The 14,348-nt window shown below is 44.5% G+C and overlaps 1 protein-coding gene across 2 annotated transcripts in view; it reads right to left on the reverse strand.

Annotated features, from left to right (window-relative positions):
- stab2 (stabilin 2) overlaps window positions 1-14,348 on the reverse strand; it is a 78,454-nt gene that overhangs the window by 37,234 nt on the left and 26,872 nt on the right. For both annotated transcript variants that reach the window (XM_056276507.1, XM_056276506.1), the window contains exons 14-29: window positions 13,087-13,149; window positions 11,502-11,618; window positions 8,501-8,554; window positions 8,306-8,386; window positions 8,029-8,181; window positions 5,977-6,036; window positions 5,278-5,379; window positions 5,102-5,188; window positions 4,384-4,495; window positions 4,071-4,254; window positions 3,809-3,902; window positions 2,988-3,146; window positions 2,795-2,890; window positions 1,972-2,064; window positions 1,820-1,867; window positions 275-408 (exon numbers count right to left, since the gene is read on the reverse strand). In XM_056276507.1, coding sequence (XP_056132482.1) covers window positions 275-408; window positions 1,820-1,867; window positions 1,972-2,064; window positions 2,795-2,890; window positions 2,988-3,146; window positions 3,809-3,902; window positions 4,071-4,254; window positions 4,384-4,495; window positions 5,102-5,188; window positions 5,278-5,379; window positions 5,977-6,036; window positions 8,029-8,181; window positions 8,306-8,386; window positions 8,501-8,554; window positions 11,502-11,618; window positions 13,087-13,149 — 1,637 coding nt within the window. The remainder of the gene's footprint in view (window positions 1-274; window positions 409-1,819; window positions 1,868-1,971; window positions 2,065-2,794; window positions 2,891-2,987; window positions 3,147-3,808; window positions 3,903-4,070; window positions 4,255-4,383; window positions 4,496-5,101; window positions 5,189-5,277; window positions 5,380-5,976; window positions 6,037-8,028; window positions 8,182-8,305; window positions 8,387-8,500; window positions 8,555-11,501; window positions 11,619-13,086; window positions 13,150-14,348) is intronic.

Genomic DNA, 14,348 nt, shown 5'->3' on the forward strand with positions numbered 1-14,348 from the left:
CGACTTACGAAAAGGCTCAAAAGCGGAACTGGTTCATAATGGGGGGACTTCCTGTACTTACAGATGAGCCTCCCACAAATTTCTGAAGACAAAGAATATTGACTATACCTAAAGTATCTACTATACATCTACTACGTATACATAAAACATGCAGTTTAAATAACCCGGCACTTCCAACTGAAAAAAAGATACTTTTACGCCTCTATTTGTGACGTTGCAAGCAAGAAGTAACTAATTTCTAAGTCAGCTAATCCTGCGCTCATGCTGTTTTCACCTGACAATACTAGGAAGGTTGCCTGTGGTGGTCCAGAAGTCTCTGTCATCCTTAGACATGGCATTTATGGCTGCTGAGGTTGGTACCAGGAGGGTGATGTTCTGCCTTGACAGGGACTGGGACAGACCTGAATTCTGGGGCGGGAGAACAAACAGGCAGCAAGCTAACCTTTGAGAAGTACGGCAAAATGGACAACTTTTTAGCACACAATGACATTAGCTTTCATGTCATAATAGAGTACCGGAAGCGGGTACTTCCGCTTTTGGTGTGGGAAGATGGCGGCACAAATGGAGCTGCTCTCCCATCCATCCAGGCCACCTTTGATGCACGGTGCACCCGGAAGGCTCTTAGCATCGTGAAGAACCCCACCCTTCATACATCCACTTCACCCTCCTACCCTCAGGCAGGAGCTACCGGAGCATCCGTGCTGCCTCCACCAGACTATGCAACAGTTTCATTCCTCAGGCTGTGAGGTTCCTCAACAGCCTGAACACTTAGACCTTCCACACAATGACTTTTGACCGTCTCACTCACTGTCCATGTCAGGTGTGCTCGTGATGTTTAGGTCTGTGAAGTAATTCTTGTTTTTAATGCACCTTTTGTTTTTAATATTTATTGTGTGTTATATGTTTTTATGTGGTACTGAGGTCCTTGTGAAATGTAATTTCATTCCCTTGTATGTATGAGACATGCATATGAGGCAATGACAAATAAAAGCAGTCTAAGTCTAAGTCTAAATTCACGTTTGCAGCGGCCTCACCCAATTCCGGTGTCGGAAGATGGCAGTGCGAAAACACATTTGCGGTGGCCTCTCCCAGTACCGTCCATGCAGTGTCTTTGTCAATGTCTGTGTCTAAGTTTGTTGTCGTTTGATGGCTGGGAGAGCTGGCGCTGGATTGGCTGGGAGAGCTTGGTCTGCTGTGTCCTGTTGGCCCAGGGACCACGGCCCTGCCTGGAGCTGTGCCCGAAAAGGTAACACTGAGCGTGGTCTGACAGGACACGAAATTGGGGCAGGATAAGCTAACTGCTAACCCATGCAGACCCGCAGTTCCGAGTGGTCTGGCGGCAGCCTTGCCTGGCGTTGACTGTGTTTTTAGTGTCATCGTGTGGAGTGCAGGGAGGTGTGTTGGAGGTGTCTGGCTGGGAGAGCTGGCATCGGATGGGCTGAGGGAGCTTGGTCTGCTGCGTCCTGTGGGCCCAAGGACCACGGCCCTGACCAGAGCTGCGTCTGAAGAGGAAACACTGAGGGCGGTCTGACAGGACGCGGAAGAGGGGCAGGCTAAGCTAACTGCTAGCCCATATAGACCGGCAGTTCTGACAGTCTTCTGGCTGGCGTTCATTCTCCTGTACAGTGATTTATTTATTTTATTTTTGTTTAGATATATGTGTTAGTTTGAATATGTGTGTTCTTGTAGTTTTTGGACGTGTGTTGTTGTCTTTGTGTTGCACTGCTGTGGGCTGGGGGAAACCATGTTTCCTTTCATTTCATGTGCGCAAGTGCACAAAGTGAAATGACAAAGTGTTTCTGGTTCTGATGTTACTCACCGTTACCCATTTGATGAACCCTGTGGCTTCTGGCAAACCCATCAACTCCTGCAATCGCACAACCACACAGACAAACACACAGGAGGGATGAGCAGACAAGGAAGTGTTCAGTTTGTCAGGATGAATACACACAGTGACTTTGCACAACTAACCTGTTCAACGTTGCCGTAGCACACCTCCCCATTCCCCTCGTACCCCTCCATACATACACACTTCCACTGACCCACCACCAAGTGACAACTGGCCTAAAGAACAGGGGGAAATAATATGAGATTCAGTCCCAAGAGTTCCCTTTTACATTCAAATCCAGTGTTGTGCGGGAGCCAAACTCATTAAAAACTTCTGGTTCCTCAAACTAGTTAAAGTGAACGATGTAGACTCAGGTCAGGGATCAGCTCTGTTTCGAGACATGTGTTGCATGTCAACCCCTCTCTCTAAACACCGTCTCTCCAGTCACTCTTCAATATCCTACTAACAAAAGAAAAGCTAGTGAAAAAAATGTGCTTTATCCGGCTTGGTCAGGCGTCCCTACAGACACAACTGGCCGTGTCTGCAGGTGGAAAGCCGACTGTGGGTATGTGTCCAGGTCGTTGCACTAGTGCCTCCTCTGGTGGGTCGGGGGACTGGGGGGGATAGCGCGATCCTGGGACACGCCACGTCCCTGTGGTGAAACTCCTCACTTTCAGGTGAAAAGAAGGGGCTGGCGACTCCACATGTATCAGAGGAGGCATGTGGAGGTCTGCAGCCCTCCCCGGATCGGCGGAGGGGATGGAGCAGCGACCGGGACGGCTCGGAAGAGTGGGGTGATTGGCCGGATACAATTGGGGAGAAAAAAAAGGGGGGGGGATGCTTTAAAGACAAGCAGACCTCAGCATGTCAGAAACAAACTGTGGAGAATCTTCATACAGCTATCTGTAGGCCAGTTTCAGCTTCCTGTTTGATGAGCTAGCACCCATGAGAAACCCTGCTACTCACCAAGTTATGACAGCCTCCATTTTGGTTCACACAGCGATTGGCTGCCTCACATTGTCTACCGTTGCCTTGGTAACCAGCCTTACACATACAGTCGCTCTGTTAGTTTTAAAGAAGAACAGATACCTCAGATGATCTTGCTGGTTATGTTTTCTGTTGTATGTTTTCAGGGACTGTCAGTGCACGTCTCACTTACCTGCCCGGGCCCCACATATATGCAGGTAGCGTTAGGATGGCAGCCCCCCTTGTCAGGGCTGTCACATTTGTTGATGGGCTGGCAGTCATCCCCATCCTCCTTCCACCCTGTTAGACACTGACATGTGTGTGTACTTGGTCCCGCCTTTATACACTTGGCCTATAGGGAGAAGTAGAGAGTCTCATTCAGTTTGCAATGGAAGAAATCAGGGATAGGACGTTACAAGCCGCTGTATACGATGACATTAGTAACCACGTCACAAAAAGGTTCCAGTGTATTGGGTTCAGCACCAAATCTTCTATTAGAACCACAGAGGCTGGGCGTCCGGGTAGTGTAGCGGTCAATTTCGTTGCCTGCCAACACGGGGATCGTCGGTTCGAATCCCCATGTTACCTCCGGCTGGCTTGGTCAGGCACCCCTACAGACACAACTGGCTGTGTCTGCAGGTGGGAAGCTGGATGTGGGTATGTGTCCAGGCCGCTGCACTGGCACCTCCTCTGGTCGGTCGGGGCGGCTGTTGGGGGGGGGGGGGGGGAATAGCGTGATCCTGCTGAAGCTCCTCACTGTCAGGTGCAAAGAAGCGGCTGGTGACTCCACATGTATCGGAAGAGGCATGTGGTAGTCTGCAGCCCTCCCTGGATCGGCAGAGGGGGTGGAGCAGCGACCGAGACAGCTTGGAAGGGTGGGGTGATTGGCAGGATACATTTTGGGAGAAAAAGGGGGAGGAAAAAAAAACAAAGAAGAACAACGGAGGCTTGTTCATCATAAATGTAATTTTGCATCTGGAAGAAAAAAAACAAAAAAAAAAACGTCCGACTTACATTTATGCTGCAGCCACCTCGATGTGGCGGAGCACATGGGTCCTTTTCTACACAGGTGATCCCATCACCCTGGTAACCAGGTTTACATGCACACCTGAAAACACACACACACACACACACACACACACACACACACACACACACACACACACCAGTCACAATGAAAAACGATCACATGCAATGAATTTGCTACTACACACTTTCTTTGCTCGCGAATTTTTGTTGTTCAGTGAAACTGCAGGTCAAAAATGATTGCACGTACTTTTTTTGCCCCACGCTGGAGATCACACACTCTGCATGGGCATGACAGAACTGGACCTGGTACCCACAGGCCTTGGTCTGACGCTCACAGTATGGTCCGATGTAGCCTATCCTGCAGGTGTCCGACTTGCATCGTCCAACTCCACCCGGACGGTTGTCACACTGGCCGTGGATGCACTCGCAGGCTGGAAACAGGGGGAAAGTCAAGCGTGGCGGTCTCTGGGCACGACGGTCAGGGTTTGAAGACAGCAGAGCGAATTACTTTCTTTCCATCATCGCAGCAAGAAACAAGTAAGAAGGCTTTTGGGACGTACTTTTGTCACAGTTAGGTCCGTATTTGTTGGGGTCAGCGCAGTACTGGCACCTGGAGCCTTGGAAGTTTGCCTCACAGACACACGTTCCATTTCCGCTGATTCCTTCCATACACTGAGCAGACACAGAGAACAGATGTGCAGCATTCCAGAGTCGTTCAGTGAGAGAACCGAGGGCGTTTTTACACAATGCAAACACTACAGATATGATGTTTGGTATGTTTTTTTTTCATTTTCGCCCTTTTTCTCCCCAATTGCACTTGGCCAATAACCCCACACTCTGAGCCGTCCCAATCGTTGCTTCACCCCCTCTGCCGATCAAGGGAGGGCCACAGACTACCACGTCTCCTCCGATACATGTGGAGTCACCAACCTTTTCTTTTCACCCGACACTGAGGAGTTTCACCAGGGGGACGTAGCATGTGGGAGGACCACGCTATTCCCTCCAGTTCCCCCTCCCCCCTTAACAGGCGCCCCGACCGACCAGAGGAGGCGCTAGTGCAGCCACCAGGACACATACCCACATCCGGCTTCCCACCCGCAGACACGGCCAATTGTGTCTGTAGGGACGCCCAAACAAGTCGGGAGGTAACACGGGGATTCGAACCGGCAAGCCCCGTGTTGGTAGGCAACAGAATAGACCGCCACACTACCCGGACGTCCCACAGATATGAATTTAAAGGCAATGTGGCTATGAGGAAAGTCATTCACCACATCTGACCTGGCCATGACCAGAGCAGGGGGTCTGGAAGCCTCCAGGACAAGGACTGCATTCTGGACCATAGAAGCCCTTACAGCACTGCAGTGTCTAGGAAAAGAGAAAGGGACAAATATAGTGAAACATTCAGACGAAAGGGACGGCTGTATGGCTGTGTGTGTGATGTAATTTGTGGCTACCGTGACTGTTGTATTGCAGAAGGTTGAGCAGCCTTTAACTGGAAGAGTCAAAGGTGAGCTAGTGATCTTCAAGTTGAAGATACAGCCATAAATGGAGGGCCCCTATAAAACACAGCAAAGAGAATGGGAACAGTTTCTTTCTTTTTTTTAAGGATTTTTTCCTCCTTTTCCCCCCCCGAATGTACTTGGCCAATTACCCCCACTCTCCCAAGCCGTCCCGGTCACTAGTCCACCCCCTCTGCCGATCCGGGGAGGACTGCAGACTACCACATGCCTCCTCCGATACATATGGATCGCAGCCACTTCTTTTCACCTGACTGTTAGGAGTTTCGCCAGGGGGACGTAGCGCGTGGGAGGCTCACGCTATTCCCCCTAGTTCCGCCTTCTGCCTCCACCGGGACACATACCCACATCCAGCTTCTCACCCGCAGACACGGCCAATTGTGTCTATAGGGACGCCCGAGTAAACTGGAGGTAACACGGGGGTTCAAACCGGTAATCCTCGTGTTGGTAGCAACGGAATAGACCGCCACGCCACCCAGACACCCAGAATGGAGACATTTTCATAAGTAAACAAAGCACAGTGAAGCTATCTAATACCATTGTTAGATATAATATATCTCGTGGAGGGTATCACAAAATTGTAGTTGTATAAAGAATTAAAGGGTGTGAGAGAGAAAAGAGAATGAGAGATCTTACTGTGGGAAATCCAGAGGGGCATTTGGGATTATGGACTCTGGAGCAGCTGATACATTCACCCTGAGAAGAAAAAGGTACGCTCAAACAAGACCAATACTCCTACGGTGTATGCATGGATACATGAATTCAGCTTGGAGATTGACTTATGTGGTAAAGTAAGCATCGCTGAATGAGATTGTCTCATAAAGTAAAGTAAGCATAGCTGAATGAGATCTACTCCTGTATTTTCACAATGTGTGTCTGGTGTGTGGTGTGTGTCTGTGTGAGAGTCTATAAACGGCCAAACTAAAGCACTTGGGGCCTTGATTCTTTTTGGAGGTTATTGGGGATGATCAGGGGCACCTATAAAAAATAGCAGAACATTAAAATTATGCATAATTAATTATGCATAAATATGCATAATATGCATTTTTCTAAAAATGGCCAAAAACCACTTTTCTCGGCATTTCAGATGATTCTGTGCATCTTTGATTTTTTCACCTATAAATTTTTTTTTTCTGGGACTTCGAAATGTTTTGGCATTATGCAAAATAAATGCATTTTTGCAAAAATGCACTTATGATCCTCATTTTTTTTGGAGGTGGTAGGTATTGTTCCAGAGAGGACCAGAAAAATAGCAGAAAATTAAAATAATTATAATAATTATGCATAATTATGCAAAATATGCATTTTCTAAAAATGGCTAAAAACCACTTTTCTCGGCATTTCAGGTGATTCTGCGTATTTGGGGGGAGGGAGTAGGAGTGGGGGGGGTGAACCACTTTTCTCGGCATTTCAGATGAATCTGAGCATTTGGGGGGAGGGAGTTGGAGTGGGGGTGGTTTAGGAGCAGGGGGAAGGCGGTTAGCTGGCAGGATGAAGAGGAGGGAGATTTAGACGGATGGATAACCAAACCGCTACATTGTAGCGGGGTTCTTCTAGTTGTCTCATATAGTAAAGTACGCATAGCTGAATGAGATTGTCTCATATAGTAAAGTACGCATAGCTGAATGAGATTGTCTCATATAGTAAAATAAGCATAGCTGAATGAGATTGTCTCATATAGTAAAGTACGCATAGCTGAATGAGATTGACTCGTGGTGAAGTAAGCATAGCTGAAAGTATCATTTGGTTGTTGTACTTTACGTACAAGATAATGGAAAAGGCTGCTGGTGCCATATTTGGAAACCCACTGTGGTAGGGGGATGTTCTTTGATGCTCTATGTGGTGCAACCTGGACACATCATCAGTAATGAACCCGGGGTCATCAGGTGTTTCGGGTCTTAACATCAGACACTCTCACCCGAGCGAGATACCCTCACCCGAGCGATCCAGCTGGGGTTGATCAAGCCCCAACTTGTGTCCAGGTAGTGCATTCTGCAATGCGTCACCCCTCTTCACCCACAGCCAATGGGAAGCCTTTTCAGCAGCTTCCAAGATGCTCCTAATCTCTCTTATTCTTTGCAGTCCACCTATCCCCAAGAGTCCCAGGACCCAGTTTAGAGACTGGCCTGCAAAGCCCCTGCAGCCCACTTCAACCGGCTCACAGCGGACCTTCCACCCATTCCTCCGACACTCAGCTACCAGATCTGCATATTAAGTTGAATGTATCATTTGACTGTTGCACTGTACGTACAAGACAATGGCAAATGCTGCTGGTGCCATATTTGGAAACCCACTGTAGTAGGTGGGGTGTGTAGTTTAGCTTCGGCTGCAAGTGGGGAGGAAGGGGGTGTGGGTCACGGTGGACCAGACGCAATAGCGAGCCTGATTGATGATCAGCCTGTGGTGTGAGACTAACAACCTACTCTGTATATTCTGCAGTAAAGCTGGGTCCTGGACTGAAACAATGACACTGATATGGTTGCGAACACAGGCAGAGAGAAGAGGGAAAGATGCTCAGAAATGGCAGCAGAGGCTCCGACATAGCCGAGTACCAGCCTGTACGACATGCTGATCAGAGACATGGATTTGTGTAAATAATTCCTGCAAATAAAGACCTGTGTTTCGCCAAACCTGTGTCTCTCCTACATACCCAAAGCCATCCCGTGGCAGCAACTTTGTCACACCCACCTCCACTAATTTTGTCTCTGTGATGTCACACCTATGAGGAAGCACTGGCTCAATGGAGGATGGGATCAGGACTCCATCCAGTGAATAGAGGCGCCCATTCTTGGCCTCCACATCTGCCACCAACACAGCCTTTCCATTGACAAGAATCTGACCCTGAAGTTTTGCAAATGCAAAGCACAATATGTACAAAACAAAGCGTTGAACATTAAGAGCACAATTAAAGAGGTCATAGTGTTAATAGGGCCCTGCAGTTTTTTGAGGGGTTCTGTGGATTTACCTGTTTTGTTACATTAAATAACAGAACCTGATTGGCCATGGTTACCACCCTCGGGTTTGAGACAACATTGTAGACATCCAGCTATAAATTCAAGATAAATCGGGTCAGTGAAAGTTTTTTTTTAAATTTATAAATGTGCTGACAGAAGGCATGAAGTAAATGCAAACCTCGTTTTGAGCACACACTCATACTCACCGTGGCAGGGGTTACTATGTGGTTCCGTAAAAGTTCCACCAATTTGCTGGAGCCCTGAGGTGTCAGATACAAACTATGTCACTGGGGGTATAGTACATACTGCAAAACATGGCTAAGTTAGTGGGCTTGAATAACTTTCTGCAAGTGTGTATTTATACACATACTGTAAGTTTTCATTGCTCCATACTTCATTGCTTATTTACTTGCCAACCTAGATGTTCCATCCATCCATTACCCTAACCGCTTATCCTGCTCTCAGGGTCGTGGGGATGCTGGAGCCTATCCCAGCAGTCATTGGGAGGCAGGCGGGGAGACACCGTGGACAGGCCGCCAGACCATCACAGGGCCCACACACACACATTCAAACCTAGGGACTATTTAGTACAGCCAATTCACCTGACCTTAGGGCTGTGTAGTGGCGAGAATCTGCCAATACAATACGTGCCACAGTACAGGGCTTACGAGTCAATATATCGTGATATATTGCGATACTGTAAGAGAGGTGATATATTGCGATTTCATAGGCCTCTGTTCTTTGTGCTTATGCTACTTCCTGTCTCAGTTTGTGTTGTTGTGTTAGAGTGGAAGAGTCAAATGGCTGAAGATAGATTACAACACTGTTATCTATCGACGTGGGGTTACACAGAACACAAAATGTTTGTCACGAACCTTTACATGTAAACAATGAAAAAAATCGATATAGTGGCTTTGAGAATCGATACAGTATCACAAAAGATAATATCATGATACTCGGGTGTATCGATATTTTCTTATACCCCTACCTGACCTACAGTGGTGCTTGAAAGTTTGTGAACCCTTTAGAATTTTCTATATTTCTGCATAAATATGAGCTAAAAGATCATCAGATTTTCACACAAGTCCTAAAAGTGGATAAAGAGAACCCAATCAAACAAATGAGACAAACATATTATACCTGGTCATTTATTCATTGAGGAAAATGATCCAATGTTACATATCTGTGAGTGGCAAAAGTATGTGAACCTCTAGGATTAGCAGCTAATTTGAAGGTGAAATTAGAGTCAGGTGTTTTCAATCAATGGGATGACAATCAGGTGTGAGTGGGTACCCTGTTTTATTTAAAGAACAGTGATCTATCAAAGTTTGATCTTCACAACACGTTTGTGGAAGTGCATCATGGCAAGAACAAAGGAGATGTCTGAGGACCTCAGAAAAAGCGTTGTTGATGCTCATTAGGCTGGAAAAGGTTACAAAACCATCTCTAAAGAGTTTGGACTCCACCAATCCACAATCAGACAGATTGTGTACAAATGGAGGAAATTCATGGCCATTGTTACCCTCCCCAGGAGTGGTCGACCATCAAAGATCACTCCAAGAGCAAGGCACGTAACAGTCAGCCAGGTCACAAAGAAACCCAGGGTAACTTCTAAGCAACTGAAGGCCTCTCTCACATTGGCTAACGTTAATGTTCATAAGTCCACCATCAGGAGAACACTGAACAACAACGGTGTGCATGGCAGGGTTGCAAGGAGAAAGAAAGCTACTGCTCTCCAAAAAGAACATTGCTGCCCATCTGCATTTTGCTAAAGATCACACGGACAAGCCAGGAGGCTATTGGAAAAATGTTTTGTGGATGGATGAGACCTAAATAGAACTTTTTGGTTTAAATGAGAAGCATTATGTTTGGAGAAAGGAAAACGCTGCATTCCAGCATAAGAACCATATCCCATCTGTGAAACATGGTGGTGGTAGTATCATGGTTGGGCCCGTTTTGCTGCATCTGGGCCAGGACAACTTGCCATCATTAATGGAACAATGAATTCTGAATTATACCAGTGAATTCTTAAGGAAAATGTCAGGACATCTGTCCGTGAACTGAATCTCAGAGAATGTGGGTCATGCAGCAAGACAACGATCCTAAGCACACAAGTCGTTCTACCAAAGAATGGTAAAAGAATAATAAGTTAATGTTTTGGAATGGCCAAGTCAAAGTCCTGACCTTAATCCAATCGAAATGTTGTGGAAGGACCTGAAGCGAGCAGTTCATGTGAGGAAACCCACCAACGTCCCAGAGTTGAAGCTGTTCTGTATGGAGGAATGGGCTAAAATTCCTCCAAGCCGATGTGCAGGACTGATCAACAGTTACCAGAAACGTTTAGTTGCAGTTATTGCTGCACAAGGGGGGGGGGGGGTCACACCAGATACTGACAGCAAAGGTTCACATACTTATGCCACTCACAGATATGTAACATTACATCATTTTCCTCAATAAATAAATGACCAAGTATATTTTTGTCTCATTTGTTTAATTGAGTTCTCTTTATCTACTTTTAGGACTTGTGTGAAAATCTGATGATCTTTTAGGTATTTATGCAGAAATATTGAACACTCTAAAGAGTATTTTAGAATTTTCTATGTATTGTGTATTACTTCATACCAATGACACTTTCAATTCCTATTTTTACAGTATTTCATTGTGTGCACAGCCACACAACAGAATACTCTAAAAATAGGAATTGAAAGTGGCATTGGTATGAAGATGTCATAGGTATTTCAAAAGTGAGTATTTACCCTGTTGTTTTAATAGGGTTTTTTTGGTGACAGTAAGGTCTTTTTTCACTTCGCTCACCAGGTTCAAGCACCACTGTATGTGTCTTTGGTCTGTCAAAGGAACTGGAGCACCCGGAGGAAACCCACGCAGACACGGGGAGAACATCCAAACTCCACACAGAGGATGACCGCCAAGGTTGGACTACGCCTCACGGCACGGGGTAGTCCAACCTTGCTGTGAGGCGACTGCACTAACCACTGCGCCACCGTGCCGCCCAACCTTGATGTTGTACCTATGCATATGCTTTCTTTAAGATATTCTTAGACCCTCCCATCTTTCAAACTCTGTTTATTTCGTCTACTTTAGAACACTTAGCATGCCCTTTGTGCTATGTTGAGCATTCCATCAAGTCAGATTCCTCATGTAAAGTCACCGAGCTTACACAGTAAGCCTACTTGAACGTGAACTTACTTCAGGAGAATTGAGGTACTGCAGATATCCCTCCTTCATAGAATCAAAGGCAATGTCGGTTGGGGCAAAGACAGTGTATGGTCCTGGCATATCCAGTACAGATGCTAGGTTGACTTTCTGTTAAGCAAGGGAGGTGAGTATGACTATCAAAATACTAAAGCACATTTATTAGCTAAATTTTTGTTAAGCCCACCTTTGCATCTATCTCGTTTTTCCTTTATATGCATGACTCCAGCAACTGATCAACACCACTGTCTACAGGCTACTAGTGGGTTAGATGTTAATAATTTTAGTTGCTAGTAGCTCACTTTGAGTAAAGTTAATACTTCAAGCAAACAAGTAAACAAACAAAAAAATGGCTGATGCTAGTTTTCCATCTCATATAAGTAGCATTTACATGCATTTACAAAAGCCTTTACATGGTTAAGATGGATTGTTCAGTGGGCATTAATTGTAGTTATTTCTCCTTAATACAGACTTTTATACTTAATAACATGAAGCTTCGAGGTTTGCATTGGTTAAATGGTCATTCACTGGCAAAAGAATGTGGTTTATGAAGTGCCTCACAGCCAAACTACCCACAGTATCTGATAAATTTTGATTGTGAGAGCCGGTCCATATCAGAGGATGTGAGGCCAGTGGAAAGGTAGACTTACAAAAAAGTTACATGGCATTGTCATTGCGATAATCGCAGGAAATTAAAGATTGTATATTAGTTCTGATCATTAACCCATTCACCATGGCACATTAAAGTTAAAAGTCATGGAATGTCCTAGTACGTCAATTGTCACAGTTGCATTGCACAGTAACAGATAGTTGCAGTAACAGATAGTTGCAGTAACAGATAGCTGTAGTAACAGATAGTTGCAGTAATAGTTGCAGTGACAGATAGTTGTAGTAACAGATGGTTGCAGTAACAGATAGTTGACGTAACAGATAGCTGTAGTAACATAGTTGCAGTAACAGATAGCTGTAGTAACAGAGTTGCAGTAACATATAGCTGTAGTAATAGTTGCAGTAACAGATAGTTGTTGTAACAGACAGTTGTAGTAACAGATAGTTGCAGTTATAGTTGCAGTAACAGATAGCTGTAGTAACAGATAGTTGCAGGAATAGTTGTAGTAACAGATGGTTGCAGTAACAGATAGTTGTAGTAACAGATAGTTGCAGTAACAGATAGTTGCAGTAACCGATAGTTGTAGTAACAGATGGTTGCAGTAACAGATAGCTGCAGTAACAGAGTTGTAGTAAAAGATCGTTGCAGTAACATAGTTTTAGTATGAGATAGTTGTAGTAACAGAAAGTTGCAGTAACAGATAGTTGTAGTAACAGATAGTTGCAGTAACAGATAGTTGCAGTAACAGTTGCAGTAAGATATTTGTAGTAACAGATAGTTGTTAACAGATAGTTGCAGTAACAGATAGCTGCAGTTACAGATAGTTGCAGTAATAGTTGCAGTAAAAGATATTTGTAGTAACATAATTGCAGTAACAGATAGTTGTAGTAACAGATAACTGCAGTAACAGATAGTTGCAGTCACAGGTAGCTGCAGTAACATACAGTTGTAGTAACAGGGTTGACATACCTCTAATAAGGTTGCGAATGTTGTAAACTTTCCATAGAGGTTAAGAATCCTCAGCAGGTTGATCTGAGCAACAAAAAAAACCCCCCACAAAAAGCAAAAAATATAAAGTAACAATAAATAAATGAATGTATGACTGGGATACAGAGTGATTGATTAATTAATTAATAGATAAATTGATTAAGCTTTGTTGGCTGGTTTTAATTTATCTATCTTGTTAGGTTTTATCTGTTTTTACCTCTTCTTGCTGATTTTTAGTTGTTGTTCTTGTGCAGGGATGATCAGTTTGGATTTCTATTCAATATTTATTGATATTTCGGATGCACTTTACATTACAGCTCGGTAATAACATGGTAATAGTGGGCTAATAAAAAGGTAATAGTTAAGTACCAACATGTAATTACCAAAGTAATAACCAGGTAGTAGCTTGATATTAACAATGGGTATATCCGGGTAATGTTAGACTGAAATTTATGTATCAGGTAATAAGGGGCTAGAAACAAAGGGTAATAATGGGGAAACACATCTAAAAGATAGCAGCAAGGAAAAATATTTGGTAATATTATAATAATATTTTTGATATATTTGAAACTACTTGAATTTTTTTCCAGAAAATTTGTCATCCACATGTAAAATAACATCTACTGTAATAGAGAATTTTCCCCAATCCCATGTAAATTTATAGTGTGTAATGTAGAAGTCTTGTTGGTTTACCTTCACAAAAAAGACTATTTTACCAAGACATGTTTGCCACTTTCTTTTTATATTGTTAGCCATCAGGGGTAGCATACATTGTTCACATAGTTCATCTTGCTATGTGAGCCATGTGACCTCACGTTGTAATGATGCAGATGCTTCAGTCAAGATGCAGTGGACAACTTTATAAAGTCCCAGTTCCCAGTGGTGTCAGCGTACAATAAAAAAGACATAACAGCCATGCCCGATTCCTGGTTACTCATGGCTCTCTCCTAACATATGCAGCTGACATGAAGGTTTTCCTTGACAGTGAGCCAGCGTTGAGAGGGAGGATAGAAAAGAAGAAAGTGGAGAAAGTCTTCTTGCCCATCTCTTACAAAGTCAAAGGGAACTATCACAGAAAATTGAATCTGTTCATCTGGACACAACATTTACTGAGAGAAATGTTTCATCACTCATCTAATGCCCCTTGACCACTGCATGGTACTCGCTCCACTCGACTCTACTCTATTCTATTCTACTCTACTCACTTTACTTATTGGGATTTTGGTTTACACTGCAGATAGTAT

Source organism: Lampris incognitus, chromosome 3 (genome assembly GCF_029633865.1).
Source record: "Lampris incognitus isolate fLamInc1 chromosome 3, fLamInc1.hap2, whole genome shotgun sequence".
Lineage (NCBI taxonomy): Eukaryota > Metazoa > Chordata > Actinopteri > Lampriformes > Lampridae > Lampris > Lampris incognitus.